The sequence below is a fragment of the Girardinichthys multiradiatus genome, chromosome 2 (genome assembly GCF_021462225.1).
Source record: "Girardinichthys multiradiatus isolate DD_20200921_A chromosome 2, DD_fGirMul_XY1, whole genome shotgun sequence".
Taxonomy (NCBI): Eukaryota; Metazoa; Chordata; class Actinopteri; order Cyprinodontiformes; family Goodeidae; genus Girardinichthys; species Girardinichthys multiradiatus.
The window spans coordinates 33742480-33764612 of record NC_061795.1 but is presented as its reverse complement, the minus strand read 5'-3'; the positions used below and the strand labels follow the sequence as shown (position 1 = coordinate 33764612).

At 40.1% G+C, this 22133-nt stretch overlaps 1 protein-coding gene across 4 annotated transcripts; it reads left to right on the top strand.

Annotated features, from left to right (window-relative positions):
- The first annotated feature begins 273 nt into the window (after positions 1-273).
- On the top strand, positions 274-19550 carry LOC124856245 (ras association domain-containing protein 8). Of its 4 annotated transcripts, XM_047346547.1 has the most exons (7): positions 281-645; positions 9144-9188; positions 9890-10093; positions 12328-13118; positions 13263-13460; positions 15226-15364; positions 17864-19550. In XM_047346547.1, the coding sequence occupies exons 3-7, from the start codon at positions 9991-9993 to the stop codon at positions 17983-17985; spliced, it is 1353 nt and encodes a 450-aa protein (XP_047202503.1). In that variant the 5' UTR covers positions 281-645; positions 9144-9188; positions 9890-9990; the 3' UTR covers positions 17986-19550. The 4 variants fall into 4 exon arrangements, with proteins under 4 accessions (XP_047202518.1, XP_047202503.1, XP_047202497.1 ...); XM_047346541.1 differs by lacking the exon at positions 9144-9188; XM_047346555.1 differs by lacking the exons at positions 281-645; positions 9144-9188 and adding an exon at positions 9638-9787.
- Positions 19551-22133: the final 2583 nt, after the last annotated feature.

Genomic DNA, 22133 nt, shown 5'->3' with positions numbered 1-22133 from the left:
ATCATAAACTGTTGCCTGCTAGCAGATATGTCAGAAAAATACTGAATAAACACCCATTTCTTTGTGTTCTGGGTTACTGTGGTAAAAATGGAGCCAGTTGTTCGTAGGCTGGCTCGGTGAAGAACCTCATCTAAATATCTGAGATACGTTTTCCTCTGTGTTTTACCGGGAGAACATTTTCTGTTAAGATGTCCAGAATGTGTAAAAGTTGAAGACATCCTCTCCCGTCAGAATGTTATTGCAGCTTTAAAGGGTCCACAATGCCTTGCGGTGTCCCAGTTCTTCCAAGGCGATGTAGCTCTTTACCAGCAGGAGTAATGAAGCTGGGAGAGGAAAGGCTGGAGAGAGAGAGGAGCATTTTCCGCAGCTCAGCGCCGAGACCGCAGAGGACAAACACAAACTTTCAGACAGCGGTCTGAAACGTCAGGTTTCTGTTTTCCTCTGGAATCATCCACGGCCTGCTTTGTAACGGGATTTTTTTTTTTAAATTATTATTATTATTTTGACGCGTATCCTTGGAAGTGATTTATTAGGCAATGGTGAAACGGGACAGATTTTGCGGAATCCGCGCTTTTACCTGTGTTTTCCCCACAAACTTCACCCTGGAGAGAAAAAACTGAGCTGGATCTGCTTCGTAGCTTTAAGGTAGGATATTTACAGAGAGCTGATCGCTGCAGACTGTTAACCGCAGCTGAGCCAGTTTGTTGTAGTGTGAGGCTGGAATAGCGGAAACATTTCCATAGTGGGATACTTCTGCTACTCTGATCCAACTACAGCCCGTTAACGCCATTACTCACCCAGTCTTCACACAAACACACAACTACAGTCAAAACCCATGCATTTAGTCCGTCCAGCTGTAGTAAAACGGATCTGTTGGTGTGATATTTGTTTTCTCGGATTGTTTCCCGACAGGCTACTTTTTTTTTTTTGCGGAATATTCTCCTATAAATGTTTTTCTCTTTTCCACTACTGCTTTTATTATTATTATTATTATTAATATTATTATTATTATTATTTTCACGCTCTCTTCCCGTCTTTGATAGTAGCAGAGTCAGATTCTTAAAGAGTTAGGATAATACAATGCTTTGCGAAAGTATTCATACCCCTTTTTAACTTTTCGAACCACAAACTTTAATGTATTTTATTGCGACTTTATGTATAAGACCAACACAAAGGTGGTGCATAGTTGGAAGGAAAATTATACTTTGTTATTATTATTATTATTATGATGCATAATTAAACAACAAAAAAACAAATTTGTTTGATAAGAAGTAGAGCAACCTTTTGCTGCAGGTGAATGTCTTTTGGAGTGTCTCTAGCAGCTTTTCACATCTCGAAAAATAAATGTTGTTTTTCATTCTTCTTTGAAAAAACAACACAAGCTCAATCAGATTGGACAGAGAGCGCTTGTAAACATTATTTTTCAATGCTTGTCTCAGATTCGTAGTTGGATTTAGGTCTGGACTTTAACTGGACCGTTCTAACTCATTAATATGCTTTGATTTAATCCATTCTATGGCTTAGGTCTGTTGTCCAGCTGGAAGGTGAACCTTCATCCCAGTCTTAAGTCTTTTACAGCTTCTTACGGGTCCCTTCAGTAGTGTCTTGTATTTTGCTTTATCCATCTTCCATCAACACCAATCATCTTTCCTGAGCCCGCTGAAGAAAAGCCTTCCCACAGCATGACACTGCCACCACCATGTTCCACTGTGGTTTGGGTGTATTCAAGGTGATTTACAGTGTTTGTTTTTAGTTTATTCTTAATCTGATCTAAATAGCATGGGCCAAACTTTAAATACGACTTCTTATAGCTTTATTTCTGGGATGCCTTTCTTCCTGCTATCTGCTTCTTTGATTAGACCTTCTTGCCCAGCCTGTCAGCCATGTTTTGGTAGATTGCAGTTGTACAATACTTCATTACATTCCAGAGGTTGGAATCAACAGTTCTCTGTTAGATTCAGTTTGGGATATTATTTTATAACCTAGCCCTGCTTTAAATGTCTTCACAGTTATATCTCTAATCTTAGATTACGTCACACAGGGTTGGACTCTATTGAATTAGGTGATTCTAAAGGCAGTTGGTTGCATTGTATTTTGTTCAGGCTAGAGCTGGGTGATATGTATATAAAAAAACCAAAAACCGATTGCAGTATTTATCACAGTGCAGTTTCAAATTATAATAAACATTATGAAAAAACAATTAGACAATTTGCACTGCTGGTTGGAATCTCTTCTCCTTCTTGCCAAAATGCTTAAATAATGATGATCCCCCTCGTACTGCCTGTAAGGCCACATGTATTGTCTGTCTTATTGAATCTTAAAGCCTACCTTCATCATTGTTTTTGTCGATTCTTGTCCCTCGACAAATTTATTGCTACACTGTTGATGAGTATCAGAATAAAGGGGCCTGAATGCAATGCACAACGGACTTTTCAGATTTTCTTTTGTAGTTTATTCCATATTGGTTACCCTACTAATCTACAAATATATAGTGCAACAAGATCAGTCTATGGTCAGATCAGACTTTAGGGATTTTTTTGTACGTTGATGGCAACTGAAAAGAATCCCTTTCTTGCTAAAAAGTAAATAAATGTTGCCATCCCAGCTGTTTTTCTCTTGCCGTTAAGCCCTGGATGAGCAGTGCTAAGAAGTCAGCTCAAAATGATGTTTAACGAACCTCAGTAACATGTATATATTGGCCAGATCCCTGCCATAGCCCTCCTGTGCCCTGCAGGTGGCTCCTGCCCCACTGCAGGAGCCTCCTACCCGCCCCTGCTGCTCCCTCAAAGCTGCCTAGTGAGCAGTGAATATGGCAGGGGAACAAAGGCAGCATTATAGCTGGCTGAACGTGCCGTCCAGATGTTAGAGATCCTGCCAGGACTGACCTCCCAAAATGGGGAGGGTGGGGGTCTGCTTTAGCTCCTATTAGTTTAATATCAGCCAGGCAGACTCAGAGAGAGGAGTCTGTAGCTCTAGGGTGGGGGCTGTTGAACAGCTCAGAGGAGCTATGGGTGTTGGGTGTAGCGTGACTGGATGTGAGTTTAATCCCAAACTCCCCAGTCTTCAAAGTAGAGTTAAATAGTTCTGAGCTAGTGCCGGGCATTACTTATTCCCTTTAGTTTTCTTTTTCTCAGTGTAGCTTTGGTGCTATAGCTTGCTCAGTTAAAACACTTTTTAAAGTTTTAGGCAAAAACACGTTGCATGCAAGTCAGTTCTGCTGAATAATTTAGCAAAAGTGTAATCTTAAAGTTTAGCAACTAGAATAAATGAGCATTGCAGGAAAATATGAAGGAGATGTTGTACAAATAAATGCACTTTAATGTTGATGTTCTTTAGTGTAGTGCCATTGCTGGTGAGCATCCAGGATCCCTTGGCAGAGAGGAACCCATAACTTTCTTATCTTGTTGTCATGACCAGTTGCTTTCTCACAGTGCAGGAATGCATCCTCTGTTTGTTATCAGTTCCCACCCTCCAGGATCAAGGCCTTCCTCTGGTGTCTACCATGCTCTGCCTATTACATTGCACACACACTAAGGGGGCAATGAGAAACCTTTTAACTGACTCAAAACAACTGGGAGACTCTTGATGCCTGACCCCAGTGGTCCCATGCTGTCAGGATTTCATACACTGTTTTAAAAAAGTCTTCATCGCTTTGGTTCACATTGTGTCACAGCCAAGAAGTTTCATGTATTTTATGTGATTGACTGACACAAAGTCAAGCATAATTGTGAAGTAAAATGAAAAATGTTCCCATCCCATTTTCAAAATAACCTGAGTCATGTTTAATGGAGAATGAACACAGATTGAATTTAGGTTTGGGCTTTGACTAGACCATTCTAATACGCTAATGTGCTTTGGTGAAAGACTTTCCATGACAGGTTTTCTTTTGGGATTTGCCTTGTATTTAGCTAAATCCACCTTCCCATGTACACTGACCAATCTCCCTGTCACTGCAAAAGAAAGCTTTCACATAGCATGATGCCACCACCACCTTTTTTCACTGTGGGGATGGTGTATTCAGGGTGATGTTCAACTTGTGTTTTTTGCCTCGTGTAGCATTTTGGAAGTAGGAGAAAATCTTCAGTTTTGGTTTCTTCTGATCAGAACACATTCTTCTGTTACATATTTTACTAACTCACAGACTTCTATGGCGTTTTTTCAACTTTTTCATAAGGGCCAGCTTTGTGGACATAAAATAGATGTCCTGTCAAGAGATTTTCCTACCTGAGCTGTGGATCTCTGCTGCCCCTCTGCTTCTGTGATTTATACTCTCCTTTTCTGGCCTGTAAGTTTAGGTGAACAGTTGTGTCTTGGGACATTTTCAGTTGTGCCATACTCTTTACATTTTTAGATGATGGATTGAACAGTGCTCTGAGATGTCCAAAGGTTGGGATAATATTTTGAAGTATAGGTGACTTTGGAATGCAATTAGTTGCACTGGATTATATTTTGGGGTGCCATATTAAAGAGGTTTGAAGTAGAGATAGGCAATTAATGTATGGTTTATCATTATTAGGTAAAGAAGTATTAGAATTGTTGGCCAAAGCCAAAAAACTGACTGGGATTGTTACTTGTGTTGTTTGAGCTTATTTCTCCACTGTTGGTTTCTATGAGATCTTCATTATACACTGCCCATCCAAAAAGAGTTGCATACTCTAATATTAAATTGAACCTCCTTTAGCATTCATTACAGCACGCTTTTGCTGTGGCATCACTTCGATAAGCCTCTGCGATATCATAGCAGATATTTCCATCCAGTGATGCATTTACTTTTCACTGAGATGATAGGAGAGTCAGAGCACACAAATTCTTTTAAGGTCTGGACTCTGTGGTGCCCGAATCATGTGTGAAAATGATAAGTCATACTCCTCTTACAGTTTCATCAGTGATGACATACATTGATGGAACAACCTGGTCATTCAGTATATTCCGGTAGTCAGCTGACCTCATTCGTTGGGCACATAGCCCAACGAATGAGCCCAATGTGCCCAATGTTGCTGAACCTTGACCTGACCAGCATGGCACTGCTCCCAAAGGCTTGTACTGTAGGCGCTATGCATGGTGGGTGCGTAACTTCATGCACCTCTCTTCTTATATCTTGATATGTCCATCCTTCTGGGACAGAGTAAATCTGGATTCATCAGACCACATGACTGTCTCTCATTGCACCACCAATCTGAAGCCCTTTCGTCAAGAATAACATCACTGAAAGGTGGTCTTCTTAAGACCACACAGCTCTTTAGTCCAAATCCCTTAGGTTTCCTTCACTGTCTGTGTCGAAACGCTCTCACTTCTACTGTTGAACATAGCCATGAGTTCTGCTGTTGTTTTTTTATGATTTGATTTCACCAAACATTGTAATCGGGCGATCACAAGCGTTCAAGATTTTTTTTTCCAACCACATTTGTTCTGATAGTTTCCCAACATCCAGATTTTAATGATGGCTTGGGCAGTTCGTCAACCAATTTTTGGTGGTTTCAGCAATCTCCTTGGTTTTCTTTGTTTGATGGGTCCCAACAACTTCACTCTTCTGAAACAGATCAACATCTCCTCGACCGCAGCAGATTTCATTGACATAGTTAAGAGATAAGAAGCTAATAACTGCAGCACTGTGGGTAAATCAACTTGTTGCCATCTGAAACATAATTATCCATCAGCTATTTTTCAGTGGGAGGCTCTTTCCAATTTGTTAAATCTCGGTCGCTTTTTTGGACGGGGATGGTACATTGTGGTTTGTAATAAAAAAAAAAAAAACCTGAAAAGGTTCAAGAGGTGTGAAAACTTTTGCGGGACACTAACTGCAGTACTTGGTCATTTCTTAACCTCTTGAGGCCCATAAATTAGATGTGTTTGTGTAGTCCCAGCACATGTTGGTTATTTGGGAGAGCGGAAAGAGATTTCTGCCACTGGTGCCTCAACAATAAACCCGCCGTATGGCTCTGATTGCTCGCAGAGATCTATTTCACAACGAGCTGCTGCCAATTACAGCCCAGTATAAATTGCTTGTAATTACATGCTGCTCTACTGGGTGCACAGTTTGACTTAAATTTTGCTAACCAACAGAGATAAGGGGTTTAGTCGTAATTCTAATGTTGCTCAAGTCTGTGAGAAATATCCTTCTGTCTCTAATTAACAACAGTGTTGGAGACTTTTAGGAATCAGGAACCTATTGTTCTGAATTAGTTTGACTGTGTTACTTGGTTTTACAGTTAATTACAGGGAAGAATTTTCAGCACTTGGTTGTTTGGATGTATTGTCTTCTGTTTTGAGTGAAAACTGGTGAGTGAATTTGGACAGGAAGCAGAACAGCTTGTATTTGTGAGGCAGCAAGTGTTAGAACATTGCTGTTTTCCTGTGAGATAGTTTTGCTTAGGCCTTTTCATGCAATGTTATGAATGCTAAGTTTGTTTTCCTCAAACATGCTCATGTTCAGCAAACAGCATTTATACACTTTCTGGAACACTGTGGTGTTTTTCAGGGCTGGAAAAAACAAATGGACTTTGGAAAAATATTTGTATTTCTAGAGTTTAATCCCTAATATGTTATCTAAATGATCCATCTGTCCATCCATCTATCCAGTTGTCCCTCTGTCCATTCGTCCGTCCGCTAGTTCATCCACTTCTCCAGTGATCATTCTTTATTCCATTGGCCCATTTTTCCATTGGTCTGTCTCTTCATCCATCTAGCTATTAATCTGTACGTCTTTGCATCTGTACGTTGATCCATCCACCCATACAGTTTATCCTATTTGCAGGTTCAATATTTAATGCCTGGCCATTGTAAAACATCTGCCATACATGCCTAATAAAGTTTTAAAAATGGGCAAAAATGCCTAGGAACTTTAGAAAAAGAGCCCAGAGTACAATGCACTGGGAAATTCAGCTGCTTATAAATTCAGTAAATGCATTGCAACACTAAAAAACCCTTGACTGTTCCCCTTTTTTACTGTTATTGAGGGTATATTGGTTGTGTTGAAGCACCCACAGGACCATATGGTAGAATGTGTGCGCCAGCTGAAGCCTTTTTCCTGCCAGCTTGGTATGGTCCTGTAGGTCTGGAGAGTTGTCATCAGCAGCCGGATAGGCAGGCTGTTTGGGCTTGCTCACACACCTCTCTGCTCAGAGAGGATGCAGGTCCAATCATTGTTGATCAACTCCAGACTGTAACAAATGAGAGAAGGTGCTCAAATCATCTGGATTTGAGGTTTTGCAGAAGTTTTTTCATATCAGCTGGGCTTTAATAGAAATCCAAGAGCTCATCTGCCTCGTGGAATGCTTTTCTGGCAAAATGCAGACACCACAAATCAGGAGGCGGGCATCCCCCCAGGCTGCGGCTTTGACGGGCTAACTGAATAGAGCTCAGGATGGCACGCTGCCCTGCACCACTCTGCCTGTATCATTAGTTGGGTCTACTGGGTTAATGTCAACAAATACAACACAAAGGAAAGGAGCTCTGAATCTGAACCGCTACTTTTTATTAAGTGAAAAAACACTTGTACCTTGCAAAAATATTTGTTCATATCTTGTCATGTTGCAGCCACAAACTTCAATGTAGACATATTGTGATAAATTAACTCCAAGTAACAACTAATTGTGAAAGGGAAGGACAAGGATGCGTGACATTTACACTATTTTACAAATTTTAAATTTAAAGTGTCACATTCACTCTGGTACCGCTAGATAATATCCAGCTCCTTAAGATCTCATCTAAATGGATGTAATTCAATCTCCCTATACATCCAGCTGTTCTGTGAAGGCCTCAGAGGTTTCTTAGAGAACATTAGTCAACTAACAGCATCATAAAGATCTAGAAATGGATCAGGACAGGTTTGAGGTAAAGTGGTGGTGAAGTTTAAAGCAGGATTAGGTTATAAAACAATATTCCACGCTTTGTACATCTGACTGAGCACTGTGCAATATATCATCTGAAAATAGAGAAAACTATGACACAACTGCAAACCCACCAAGACTTGGACATCATGTCAATGAAAACATTAACCAGCCAAGATGCACAAGGTAATTCAGTTCAGGGAGATTCCTTTGAAAAGTGAACTATTATTCGTGCACTCCCAAAATCTGGCCTTTCTCTGGGTAGACAAAAGTTATTTTTGAACGGAAGCCACAAGAAGGACCAGTTGAACCGTATGGGGGGGGCGCAGCAAACATGTTGAGGAAGGTGTTCTGGTCAGATGAGACCAAAACAGATCTTTTTGGCCTATTTGCAAAACACTATTTGTGTCAGAAAAGTAACTCCCCCTAAATACACCAATCCCATAGTGAAACAAGGAGTTGACAGCATTATGCTTTGGGAATGCTTTTCCTCAGCTGGAAGCCGGTCAGAGTTGATGGAACCAATGGATGCAGCTAAATACAGCCAGAACTACAGTGGAAAGGGTAAGATCAAAGTATATTCAGCATTACAAATTGCCTAGTCAAAGTCCAGATCTAAATCTAGCCAAGAATCTGTGTAAACAATTGAATATTGCTGTGTGAAAAGAGCTAATTAATTATTTACATTTGCTTTTAAAATCAAAGGTACTAATTATATGTTGGTGTATCACTGAAATTCCAATAAACATTTAGGTTTGTGGTTGTAACATGACAAAAGTTTACAAGTTTTTATAAAGTCATGGTTTGGTTGCTGTTTTCACTTTTAGTTATTCCAATTTCTTTCCCTATGGCTGAGCCGCAGTCCCCTCTTTGCCCCAGAACCAGCACTATTAAAGTTTTAAAAATAACTTTTGAAAAAAAAATTTTTTGGTTCATGAAACATAAAGCTCTCTCCATTTGCTTGACTGTGACCATTTTCCAGCTTCTTCTCATCCTTCAGTGCTTCGCCGCCATTTAAGGGCAGTCTGAAAAGAAGGACAAAGCCCTTTCTGACCAGCTGTGAGTGTGCCAGGAATAGCATGAGCCGACGACAATCTTGTACCTGCTAATGCAAAGCGGAGTTGAATGGATTTGTACAAAAATGAGATCCGCTGAACTGAAACGTTTTTTCTTTTTCAAATGATCAGTTAAACAATTTCTCTTTCAGTGTTTTTTTTTTTTTTAGATGCAATTTTATCCGTTTTCAAAAAGTAGACTTCAGATAATTAGTCCGAGTCCAGTTGTTTGACCTTTTCTGCTCATGCTGCCTTGCAGGGGCGCGTGTCGTCTGGGCTACATGTAGAAAAGCAGACAGCTGAGGTAAGGACGGACCCACTGGGGTGGTTGACTTTGTGAATGTAGGACAGGGAATACCTAAGCTGGGGGAGGTGTAATTTCTGGAGTGGGGGGCTGGTGGACAAAGGCTGCTATTCATACAGCTGTTTAGGTGCAGTGAAGGTTAGATTCATTGAGAGGGATACAGGTGGGCCCTTCATTCTGACCCGGTTTGCTGTCCTTGTAGAACATGTTGAAGAATTCCTGTCAGTAATTACCTGCTTTCTTGATCCGGTGACCTGATGAAGTGGTTTTTATTTGCACTTCTGCTAAAACAAAACAGAAGTAAGAACAACAGGGTAAAAGTGTGAAGAACAATTCAAAAAGCAGTGAAAAGTAAAGTTTCTTTCCACAGTTTTAATCTCTCTTACTTTCTGTCTTTCTGAGTTAATTGTTCTGTCGTCCCTGCCTCTATCTAATTCATGGTACAAAAGCAGGAACTGGCCTTGAGAATGTCTGCTGGCAGATTCTTCCTGCAACCCCAGCAGTCATGTACCTATTCATAGAGAGGAACAAAACAACACTTTTAAGGCCAGGTGGCCGAGCATTCCTGGAGTCCATTCTCTACTTGGACTGTCTTGCATGTAATTATTTTTTGCCTGGTGTGTTCTTTGTTGATGTAACATTGGCCATACGAGTACATCATGACTAACTGCTTCCTGTTTTCCTTTGTGTTTCCTACAAAGCAAATTAGCCAGAGGGATTTCCTGCGAACTGTCATCATTCCAGCTTTGAAAAATGTTGGGGTCCTCACACCGTAACGGCCCCGCTCTCTTCTGACCCAAAAATGGAGCTGAAGGTCTGGGTGGATGGCGTCCAGAGGGTTGTGTGTGGGGTCACAGAGGCAACCACCTGCCAGGAAGTGGTGATTGCTTTGGCCCAGGCTATAGGTAAATATTCCTGTTTTTTACAGTTACAAGCTCACCAGGGGCACAGTATGTCCCCTAGCCTTCGAAAGAGGCATGTTTTCTCTTTTCTTCCTACTTATTTATATAGTTTTTTGTTTTTTTTTTGCTATTTTTTTATTGCTCTCAAAATTTTCCAAGGTTATTTGAAAGACAATCTGGAGAAATAAAATAATTACTTAATAATAATTGGTAAAGAAGCACCTTTTTCCAAGACTGAACTTGCACTTTTTTTTTAAAGCATGGTCCTGATCTGTGGTTTATCCAGGTCATTTCAGATTAGTCCAAATTTGAGATCAGTCCCATACTACCTTTAAAACTAAGAAAATCCATGTTCTCTCTAACCTCCGAAACTTTAAAGTGCAGTAAAATAAATACATTCCCTCAGTATTACACAGTCTACATTAGTTTTGTGACTGTGACTTAACTAATTTCAACTCGGTTTGTTATAATGTTCATACTAAACTTTAACTTGTTTTCCTGCTTCATAGGTTTTGGGCTTTGCTTTGATTATTATAAATTTGAATGACTAGTGTTTGCCTGCCGAACCAACAATACATGCTAAAAGCTCGAAAGCAACATCAAATTTGTACAAAAAAGATCATTACAAATAATTTCATAGTTATACTTTAAAACTAATAAAAATATGATCTTTTTTTTTTTTTTTTACATAAAAGTAACATGTTTAAGTTGGGGAAAAAATATATAAATCACTATCTCAAGATTAAAGCTTTGTTATTTTGAGATAATGAGAAAAATGTTACGTTATCCTGAGAGAATGTTGTTAAAAGTACTTTTTTAATCACGGCCTTCCTCATCTTCCAAATTATCTAGCTGATGTTTTTGACCCATATATTTAATCAGTCTGACGTATTTCTTGTCCAAACGATTTTCTGGCCCCGATATGACGGCATGAACAGATATAGTTATGTGAAAGTGTACTACTTGGCATTCAGAAACACCCTCCTATAATCATAGTGTAAGTTTCTCTAAAATGTCAAGCTGTTGTTTTCAGGCAGAAAAGGAGGCCCAGATGAGGGAAACAACTGCCATCTCTCCCCTCTTCATTTTACGCTCCCGCTGAGAAACGGTGGGCCATAATCAGGGGCTATATTGGTGAATTCTTGGCTTTACGCACTCCGCTTTCCCATATGACTGTTGCAGAAATGGAGGCACTTGAGCAAAATGTATTGACATCACTTCCCACTAAGTGCAGGGGAGGAGGAAGGAAAGTCTGACTCATCCTCCTCGTATCCTGCCAAATTGTGAAAGCAGCACTTCTCTCTGAACCCCCTCCTCTGCCTTTCGATGTTCCCCACATATACACCACTCTAATGGATCAAACGTAAATATTGATTCAGTGCTATGACGTTTATTGAGCGTTTCTGTGTATGCACTTTTTTAGGTCTTTATTGGCAAAACTTAAAGAAATCTATGTTAAAATCAATAAACCAAATAGGAAAAGTAGTTATTCAAAGTGCTAAAACTACAGATCTACAGATCTGTCTTTGTTTCGTTTTCTTTTGTTTGCAGCGCCTTCAAAAAGGTGTTCATACCCCCATTAAACCACAAACTTTAACGTACTTTGTGAAGATTGTCCAACACAAACAAATAGGTAATTGTAAAGTGGAAAGAGGTTGATGCATGGTTTTCAAAATATTTTACAAATAAACATCGGAAGATGTTGGCATGTTTCAGACTGAATGGAGAGGGACTGTAAAAAGCAACTTTGTGACAGATTTTCGTTGGATTTAGGTCTGGACCTTAACTGGGCCATTCTTCAACATATGAATGTGCTAAGATAATAACCATTTTATTGTATTTCTGGCTGCATGTGTAGTATTGTTGCTGTAAGGTTACCCTGCACCTCTGTCTTAAGTCTTATGCACCCTCTAATAGGTTAATTCTAATTAACCTGTATTCAGCACCATCTATTATACCAACTTTGACCTGCCTTCCTTTGCCTGGTGATGAAAAGTATCCCCACATCATGATGCTGCCTCCATTATGTTTCAACCTGTGGATCGTGTGTTTGGGTGATGCGCTGTGTTAGTTCTCCTCCACACATGGCATTTTGCATGTAGACCCATCTGAGCAGAGCACCTCCTTCCACAGGTTTGCTTTGTCCAAACTGCTTTTATTGTGCTTTTATCGTTCCTGTGATTAGCTTTACTGTGATGTCATCTCTGACCATGTTTTAATGTGTTTGTCGTTTACAGGTCGCACGGGGAGATACACTTTAGTAGAGAAATGGCGGGACACAGAGCGTCACTTGGCCCCTCACGAGAGCCCCGTGGCCTCTTTAAACACCTGGGGTCAGTATGCTGGTGACGTCCAGCTAATCCTTCATCGCACGGGCCCCTCGCTCACTGAACGCCCCCCCTCAGAGGGCCCCCCGCTTAGGGGTCCTGAACGCGGGTTTCATCGTCAGAGTCTGCCTCCTCTTGCGAAGCTTCGTCACCCCAACGATGGCTCTCTTTGCCGCCGCGAACCGCGCCGCAAGTCCCTAACCTTCACCGGTGCACCTAGGAGCCTGAGGGAGATTCTGAGCGGAAGCCAGATCGGGGAGGCAGAGGGGAGGCGGAGACTTTTCTTGGGAAATGGCGGGAATCATCACCACTTGGGGCCAGCCTGCGGGACTGCTTCCCCAGGCTTGTGGACCTGTCGCATGGAAGATCTGGTCAGACTGGTCAGTCTGCAAAGAGAGACTCTGAATGTGCTGGAGAAGAAGCTGGAGGCCTATGAGGCCGAGCTCCAAGCCTGGTCAAGGGGCCGAGGTGCGCGAGGTGCTGCAGATCTGGGTAGAGGGGGAGGGTTGCTAGATGAGATCCTGAGGCTGGAGAAGCACCTCAGGAAGAATGAGGTGGAAATGGAGGAGGAAGAGTTTTGGGCCACTGAGCTGCAGATTGAGATAGAGAGCGAGAGACAGCTGGAGGACAGACTGCAGGAGCTGCGAGGACGACTGCAGGGCTGCGAGATAGAAATGGAAGAAAAGCTCGCAATGTTAAAGGTATATCATCTATGGGAGATTTTCTCTGTTCATTAGCAAAAATAGATCTAATTTATCAAAGTGGTGTAAGAGTTACAAAACTGTTACATTTAGTAATAGGTTTCTTTTTATTTTCTCAGCATTGCCTTTTGTTTTGCTTATCAGGGGGTAGAAGCAGGCCTCGAAGAGGAGAAGCTGCAGAGAGAGCGCCAGGAGACCCAGTGGGTCAGTGAGGCTGAGGCTCGGGCTCAGGCCCTCCGGGTCAAGGCAGAGTTGAAGGCCCAAGAGAGACAGGCCATCCAGCTGGAGAGCAGCTGCAGGGCTGTGGACAGATCGCTGGGACTAAGCAGTAAGAAGCTCCAGGTGAGCTTTTCTAGTTCATTAACCAGTTTGGACCTTTTATCTTGAAATGTGCCTTTATCCATCATCCCTCTCTTTCTCACGCTGTCTAATAGTCTATCCATCCCTTTTTTCTCCCTCCCTCCATCCATCCATCCACCCCTTCATCTTTTTTCCCCTACATCTCTCTGACCCTCCCTCCCTCTATCCCTCCATCCATCCAGTTATCCTTCTTTTGCTATAGAACATGATATGTATCTTTGCATGTGAAAACTAAAAGGATCAAATTAGATTTTTTTTTATTAATAGATGTGAACATATAATATTAGACTTCATTCCTCTTAAGTCCGGCACACGCTGTATGAGTCCAGAAATCCAACAGGACTCCAACAAGTCACACTGCATGAGCTCAAGATAATTAAAACTTCAGAGTACTTTCTGTCCCTCTGTAGGGCCCACACTGTTTGATTTGATATTTGATTTGATGCAGCTGCAGAATCATTTCACAAAGGTCAGACAGCGATATCAGCGCAACAATGAATAGAAATCAAGTTCATGGTGTTAACGCTACCATCATCATCAGAGTTGGGCTCTAAAAAGATAAAGTGGTAGATGTGGCGTGACAGACCAAGCTGTGAAATCACTCATGACTTGGATAAATAGGACCAGATTAAGATGCCTGTCAGAAGATTGTGACACTGCACGACCACAGAATATCCTCATTACCTGCTCCTCATCTAAAGCATTACTGAAGGGGCTTAAAAAGTCATAAAAGTCATTAATTTACTCATCTTAATTTTAACCCTTTACATTAGAAAAAATTTAAAGATTTTCTTAAGTTCCATTTAGCAACATCTTAAATTTGTGCGCCCTTGTGCTTCTTTCATTGATTTTTTTGTTTTCATTTAAATTGGATTAAACCAGCTCATCGTGAAGTGGATATTTAAACATGTCGAGTTTACAAAACAGATTTCCATTTTGGCAACTACAAGGTGTTAAAGTTAACTAACTTAAATGCAAAAGTAATGTAATCACATGTCAGAGACAAAAAACACAAAGATAAATTGAAAGGGATATGTTAGTTGAGAATAAAGTAAGTAAGGTTAAATTATTTTTTTCCACCATAAAGGTCTTAAAACATTTAACCTACTGAAATTTACAGAAACACTGCATCTAGAATTAACACGTCAAGGCCATTTGAGCAACTAGAAGCAAAACACATTCAAATCTACCGCTTGACTTTGAAAAATACTGCTGGACCAACGCTGCTGACCCTCTCTGACCCCTTGGTGGCTGCTCACACTAGGCCAGGTTCTGCTGGAGCCGGGTTCTTCCTTCCGGGTTCTTTTCTACTGTTGATGCATGCTTGCTTTAGAGGAGGGATTGATGGAAAGTCAATGAGTCAATGCAACCAACTGGACATTCTCAGATAAACCTACTAGCATTAAAGGCTGAAGTTGACTGCAATGTATTATAGCTGTAATCAAATTCAAATGTGTGTAAATTGATTCTATATCTCTGTATAAGTTGGATCCGTTTGTCTTGTGAAATGCTTCGAGGTGAGAGTTTGTAGTGAGCTGGTGCTGTATAAATAAACTGTTACAATCGCTGGTGCTTGAGCTGATAACATATCCTCTCAGTCTGTAAAATGCCACTTTTAAACAATAACCATGCTATTATTAAGTTTACTGTAAAATCCACTTAGATCAGTAACACAAAATTTGATTATGTAGTTATGGGTCGAAGTCTCAGATTCTGTATTGTGAAGAGTCATGTTGTTTCATTGAAGGACATGCAGCAGGAGCTGGAGCAGCTGACCAAGGAGCTGAGGCAGGTCAACCTGCAGCAGTTCATCCAGCAGACTGGAACCAAGGTCACAGTGCTGCCAGCTGAGCCAACAGAGGACGACTGTGCAAACAGCAGTTCTGGTACGGGCAATGAAACTTGTCTTCTATATTACATAAAACCTTTTTGTAAGGAAACTACATTCAGGTCCAAAACCTAAATGAGATGATCTGACGTGTAGCTCCTGACAGGTCAGTGAGGTGTGATTGTAATGGGTCTGACCTGGATCACTTATAACAGTCTGCAGTTTGTTTCAGAATAATGGTGCTCTTTGACTTAAAAGGACGTTGTGTGTGTTGAATGTAAAAATGACAGCACAGTTCAGTTAGAGTGTTAGTGAAATGGTTTGGTCCATCAAGGTGCACTTTGTTTTGAAGCCTCGGTTCTTCACAGCCTGCAGAGAGAAAATGACTCGGCCCTGTGCGTCAGTATGTGAAGGGAGAAAATGGCAGTAAAGAAAAGTAGATCCGGTAAGGATCTTTGTTCCTGTGTAAGTGGTGGTTCCGAACTCCCTGCAAAGAGCTGCAGCAGCTCTGCCATCTTGTAAATTACCAACAGAGAGCGGATGCTCCTCATGAGAGTGATGCTCAATCAGAAGGAGGGCTGTATAAAAGCTGGTTCTTAAAAACTTTTTTTTTAAATGTCTGAGCTGAATAAGAAATAATTACTTGGCAGAAAAGCTAAAAACCATGTACAAGCAGGACCAGCCCTGGTAGAAACAGACCCTTTAGGGCCCCCTGCTGGCCGGTTGGACCTAATGGCACATGAATTCACGCAGAGCAGGTTGAGCAATGCACCAGTTATACACATACTGTGTAAAACTTCCAGAGCTTTCAATACTTTCTGCTGTTTCTATCTGAGCTGTAAACTGAATAAGTGAGGAATGGAGTTTTATAAGCCTTAAAGAAAGACTTAAACTGTCTTAATATGCTCATCCTGATTTGAGCACATTTTGTTTAATCTTAGAGCTTAGAAAGGCCTTAAAATCACTGCTGAAATTAAATATTAAAACCAGGAATGTCACAATCAGGTTTTTTTTTTTTTTTTTGGTTCCTAATAAAAAAGAGAATCTGTTTTGATTTATATATAACCATCAGCACCACAACTTATGTCTTGCTTCATGCAGCACAATTTGCTATATTGCTAGACTGTTAACATGTTTATATGTTTTGATATAACTTGTTGATAATTTAGCTCATGATATATGTTGCTATAGTTCTCGTTAATCAAACAAAACTCAAGGACAAAGTTCTTCTGCAAGAGAAAGCAGTTTTTTTTTCTTTGAGCATCAGTACTAAATCACAAGTGAATAAGCTGTGCTCTTGTACGAGAGCTGTCTGTGTTTACCCAAGTGCTGTTACTCAAGGGTAAAAAGGCTTAGATTCAAAGTTATATGCATAAATTGTATTGTAGTTTTGCAAGCCGTGCACAAGAATGTTCCCCCCTATTGTTTAAAACTGGCCTCTCAAGAAATGTCACGTATCCAACTGTGGGAGGGGCAGCTGACATAATCAAAGGCAGTAAAACCAACAAGCACCAGGAGTTGAGTTTCCTCAGGGATTCTGATACTCGTTATTCAAAAATGCCTATATTGGTATCCTGATCCTATACCTGGGATTGGCTCTGGACAATCTCTTATTGAAAAATATTTAAATGCTTAAAATAAAGATTTTATCCAAAGTGCTTTTAATAGATAATATGAAATGACTTAATTGTGAATTAAAACACAAACTGTCATTTAGGTTAGTTTAATTATTCTCCGTTCACTAGGTAACAGTTGAAGCAATGCAAATATGATGAAGCACGGACAATATCAAAATATAAAAATTTTTATTTCTAAACACACCTCTGATCATTACTGTGTTCCTTAAATGCATTTTAATGTCAAAAAATGGCACTTTCATTGTGTTAATTCTTTGTGGTGAATTCATTACATTGAATGTATTGCATCGTTTTTGGCTTTTTGAAATGGGGGAAAAAGTGAACAAAGAAAGGGCTATAAGTAATTGGATAATAGATTAATAGGTTTTGTCCTTTTTGGATGTTTTTAAATTGAAACCGTTAAAGAGATCTGAACATGAATACATTTGAATCTATTTCTTGCGTGAAACTGTTGCTTGGGGATTGTTAATAACATGTCCACGGTAATGGTTTCCATCATGTGAAGTGATAAGTGTCTGGTAACCTTGCATTCATGCGTGGGGATGACCAGGGGTCTGTGTGTTGTGAAATTCACTGCAGTCCTTTTGTAAAGCTCAGTCGTGCCCCCTGGTGGCTCCAAAGAAGAAGTGCGTGACATCACATGTTTTTTTTTTGTTCTTTTTGTTTGTCTTTTTTATTTGCTAAGAAATTTATTTGGCAATTACAGAATTGCTCTTCTTCATATGTCATTCAAAGGAAAATATACAAAAAGTAACAGGCTGCTAAATAAATAAGTATGATTTTTTTATAGTGTACTCCTATGCATCTCTCTGTGTGCTAATGCTAAAGTTTGCTTAACTGTCACATGCATCATCTGGATGCTGAACAATTTAAAACCTGAAGTCCGGTTTTATTTTCTCTGTCGCTTGTTTCCTTGGCAGATTTGGCAGCACTGACGGGCTCGCTGAAGCGTCCTGTGTCGACCCAGCCCATGTCCAGCCACCTTCGTGTCCTCGCCAACCATCTCAGTTCTAGCTTAAACCCAGAGGGGATCTACGTTTGACCCCCAGAACTGACCCTTAGCAGTACATCTCTGCAGCTTGAGACTATGCATTCTTTGTTTTTAAACCTAAAGGCAACCCTTAGCGTGAAGTGTTAAGATATGGTGAACAGACAATCTGGACATGGAAATTATTGAGCACTTAGTGGAACAAAACATCAGTCAGAAATAATGGTCAACAAAAACCATTGCAGCCTATTGACTGGTGCACTCTCACTTTAACATCTGGCTGTTGTGGACATCCTCCATCAACATATCCACTTATTGTACTTTCACTTTACTACCAGCTGAATGATTTGTGTTCATCTTTTTGCCTTTTAGAAAGTTACCATGAGAATCTTTGAATATGTGTGTTTCTCTCTCCAGCAAACTGTCTGGTTCTTATTGAAGTGAAGGATCCACTTGTCTCTGTAGTAGAACTGTGAACAATCTCTCCCTGTGCTCTGTTGGTTCAAGTTAAAACTATGCACAAATGGTTCATATTTTTGTCACTGAATGTTTCTTTGTGTACTTACCAAAATGAAGGCTTATTGTAGATGGTTGTACTCTTTAGCTTTATTCTTTGAGTGCATTTTATTCTAAAGGTGTGCATTCCTGCAGTAATGGCTGCATATTAAAGCAGTGTTAATTCTGTTTTTTAGCTGTATTTTTGTTGTTCAATGACAACGAAGTATATCTATTTTTTTTTCTGAATGTATTTTATGCTTGTTTATCTTATGGATTGTGTGTGGCCAAAGATTGAGCTTGTTGCATGATTGTGTTGGCCATCTTTGAATGTGCAGAGAGTACTCAAAGCTATTTGGTCGACGTGGCGACGGTAGTCAGAAAGCGGACAGTCACAGTTGCGACGTGAAGTAAGAGTGCCAGTCTGTTTATTAAAGCGGCTCGTGCATTTGTCTGCATGCGTGTTCCTGTAGTCAAAAATTTGAAGGTTTGAAGCACTTCTTAAATCTTACAAAACGAATGTGTGTTTGCATACATGACAACGATTCAAGAAATTTGCCTCTGTGTGTGTGTGTGTGTGTGTGCAGAATAGCCAAATTATGAAGCTTCACTTAGGTTGTAGATAAGCTGCTAAACACATCGAAGTGCCTTATCCTCATTTTGTTAAAGGTGTTTTCAGATACAGAACAGAGGAGGTTTTACAGAAAGCGCTAAAGGAAAAATCATGAGTATTGAGATGAAAACTGTAAAAATCAGTGCTGGTATGCAACATGAGGAGAGGAAACTACAACATTTTTTCAGTGTTTTGTAGGAAAATCAAAGTAAACAAGGAACATCTGTACTTTGCCACTGTATTGTTACCATAATACCACATGCATCAACTAAGTATTTGTTTTTTCCATGCAACACATGTACTGTAATTTGGATCAGAACTTTTACAATTTTGTGGTCACTGTTTACAACTTCATATCTTCTAGAGCTCTAATAAGATGTCAACTTTAAATAACTTGTTTTGTTTTTTCTTGCCTTAATCTACTGCAAATCGTGGACAATTGTGTATGGCTGTAACAGAATGCAGATATGACATGGATTGCATGGTTCAATAAACCATCTGAATAAAATCATGTTCTGTGACTGGTGTTTGCTGGAACTGCCTAAAATGACTGAGGACATAATAAACAATGATCTGGCCCCAAATTCCACAAAGTCATTATTTATTAAACAAAGATTCCAAAGGGGGAAAAGCTGTGTTTGCTAAAACTAAGAACATTCATGCTGCTTTTGTTGAATTTAAGATAGAAAGTAGCAGATAGGTGATGTTTATTTGAGCACTTGGACACCTGGCCATCAAGTGTGATTACCTCCATAAAAGCTCATTTGAATCTTGTCAATATCCTGGAGCAACAAGGTGTGTGGAAAGACAACAGCCATGACTGTAGCGAAGTAACTGTTGCTCATCAATCTAGGAAGCGCTGTAAGGACTCTTCCAAACAATCTGAAATCCATAATTGCACAAAGGGGAAACTATTCCCAAATGGAAACATTTAAAACTATTGTTTCCTCAGTTGTGACGTCTCAGTACATCCAAGCCAAGGTCAGACCATGCAAAGCTTTTGGAACTGTAAATTAACTAAAAGCCACATCCCAGGCTCTTTAGGCCAGAAAGTATATTAAATGGTCAATCTCATGACATTACCACTGGAAAAACACTGAAAAAGGATGGCTTTTTTTGAACAGTTAAAGGAAAAAGCTTATTCTCTCTAAAAATAACATTCCAGTTGCCCTGAGGTTTGCAAAGTTGCATCAGAATGAACCTCAATACTTTATGAACAATGTCCCTTGAGCTGTTTAAACCAAAGTAGGAAGAATTTTTACCCAAATGCACCGCACCATTTTGTTTGCCCAAAAGTAAACGCAACATATCAGCACAAATAATCCATACGAACTGTCAAGAATGCTGGTGGAAGGGAGATAAGTTTAGCTTATTTGCCTTGCCAGGTCAAAGTCTACACCTCACCACACCTATGAGAGACTAAGAAAGTCATACAGAGAACAACTACTTCAAATTATTGCTGCTAAAGGTGGTTCTTAGAGCCAATGAACTATGGGGTAAATGTAAGTCTCCACAAATCGCCTTTTCATTTTGATTTAATTCTTTTCTAATAACAACAATATGGAATCTATTGTGCATTTTTGCACACGGGAAGGAAGACTGAAATCATTTTTAAACCTACTGAAGATCAGACCAAAAACCATAGAACTAAAGAATGATTACTTTCTATCTTCCATTTCTCTACTGACCGACCACAGCAAATGATCAAACTTTAGACCAGCAGAGGGAGATATTTCCACACGAATATTAGTTTGTAGTTGGAATAATCTGAGAATATCCCGCAGAAATGTCTACTAAAAATGTCTAAAAAATTTTCCTTTAGTTCTTTGAATCTTTGAAAGATTTCTACAGTCCTCACCTTTTAAAAACATTGGTGCCACCAACACCCTTCAAAAGTTACCTAATTAGTCATTTCTGTTCATCTGTCTGTAATTTAATCTCAGTATAAATCCAGAAGTTCTGTGAAGGCCTCAGATGTTTACTCACTTTAGTGAACAAACATCATCATGAAGACCAAGGAGCACAACAGACAGGCCAGGGAGAAAGCTGTGGAGAAGTTTAAACAGGGTGAAATTGTTAAACAATATGGCTTAAGCATGGCACAAGTGCAAACCTAACAAGACATGGGCATTCATCTACACTGACAGGCTGGACAAGGAGAGCATTAATATGAGAGGCCCCCAAGAGGTCCATAAGAACTCTGGAGGATCTGAAAATATCCACAGGTCAGGTGAGAAAATCTGTAGATGGGAAAACTATTAGTAATGCACACCACAAATTTGACCTTTATGGAAAAGTGGGAAGAAAAAAAGCCATTGTTTAATTTGTAGTTTAACACAAGCTGCAGAGGACAATGTAAACATGTGAAAGAAGGTGATCTGATCAGATCTGATACACTATATGTGGTGGAAAATTTACCCAGGGCATAACCCTGAACATACCATCCTCCCTGTGAAACATGGCGGTGGCAGCCTCACGTTGTGAGAATGGTTTTCTTTAACAGGAACAGTTAAGCTGTTCAGAATTAATGGGACATGGGATGGAGGTAAATACAGGGCAACCCTGGAAGAAAACCTGGTGGAGGCTGCAAAAGACTTCAGACTGAAGCAAATTCTCTCCTTTCTACAGGACAAAAGCCCTAAATATACAGCCAGTGCTGCAATGGACAGGTGTGGATCAATGAATATCCATGTGTAAAACTTACCCAGTCAAAGCCTCACACTTGTCAGATTTTTACTTCTAAAAACAAATGTGAAGACCATCTATCCTTTTATTTCCATTTTATGCACTACGTTGTGTTGATCTATCACATAATATACAGTGATGTTTGTTATTGTAACATGCCAAAATGTGAAAAAGTTAAAAGCTTATTAACCTTTTTTTAAGGCAAAGTGGATCCCTGATCTATGGATATAGTTTGCAGCTGATCTTCCCACCATTAGATAAAAACACATGAAATTTCGTCATCGTCTTCCACTTATCCGGGACCGGGTAGCGGGGGCAGCAGACTAAGCAGAGACGCTCAGACGTCCCTCTCCCCAGACACCTCCTCCAGCTCCTCTGGGGGGAGCCCAAGGCGTTCCCAGGCCAGGCG

What these genes read in the sequence shown, in the direction of transcription:
- LOC124856245 (XM_047346541.1), top strand. Translation starts at nt 9,991, where the DNA reads ATGGAGCTGAAGGTCTGGGTGGATGGCGTCCAGAGGGTTGTGTGTGGG. An exon ending in TGCTTTGGCCCAGGCTATAG is followed by an intron (nt 10,094 to 12,327) that starts GTAAATATTCCT and finishes TGTCGTTTACAG; the next exon opens with GTCGCACGGGGAGATACACT. An exon ending in CTGTGCAAACAGCAGTTCTG is followed by an intron (nt 15,365 to 17,863) that starts GTACGGGCAATG and finishes TTTCCTTGGCAG; the next exon opens with ATTTGGCAGCACTGACGGGC.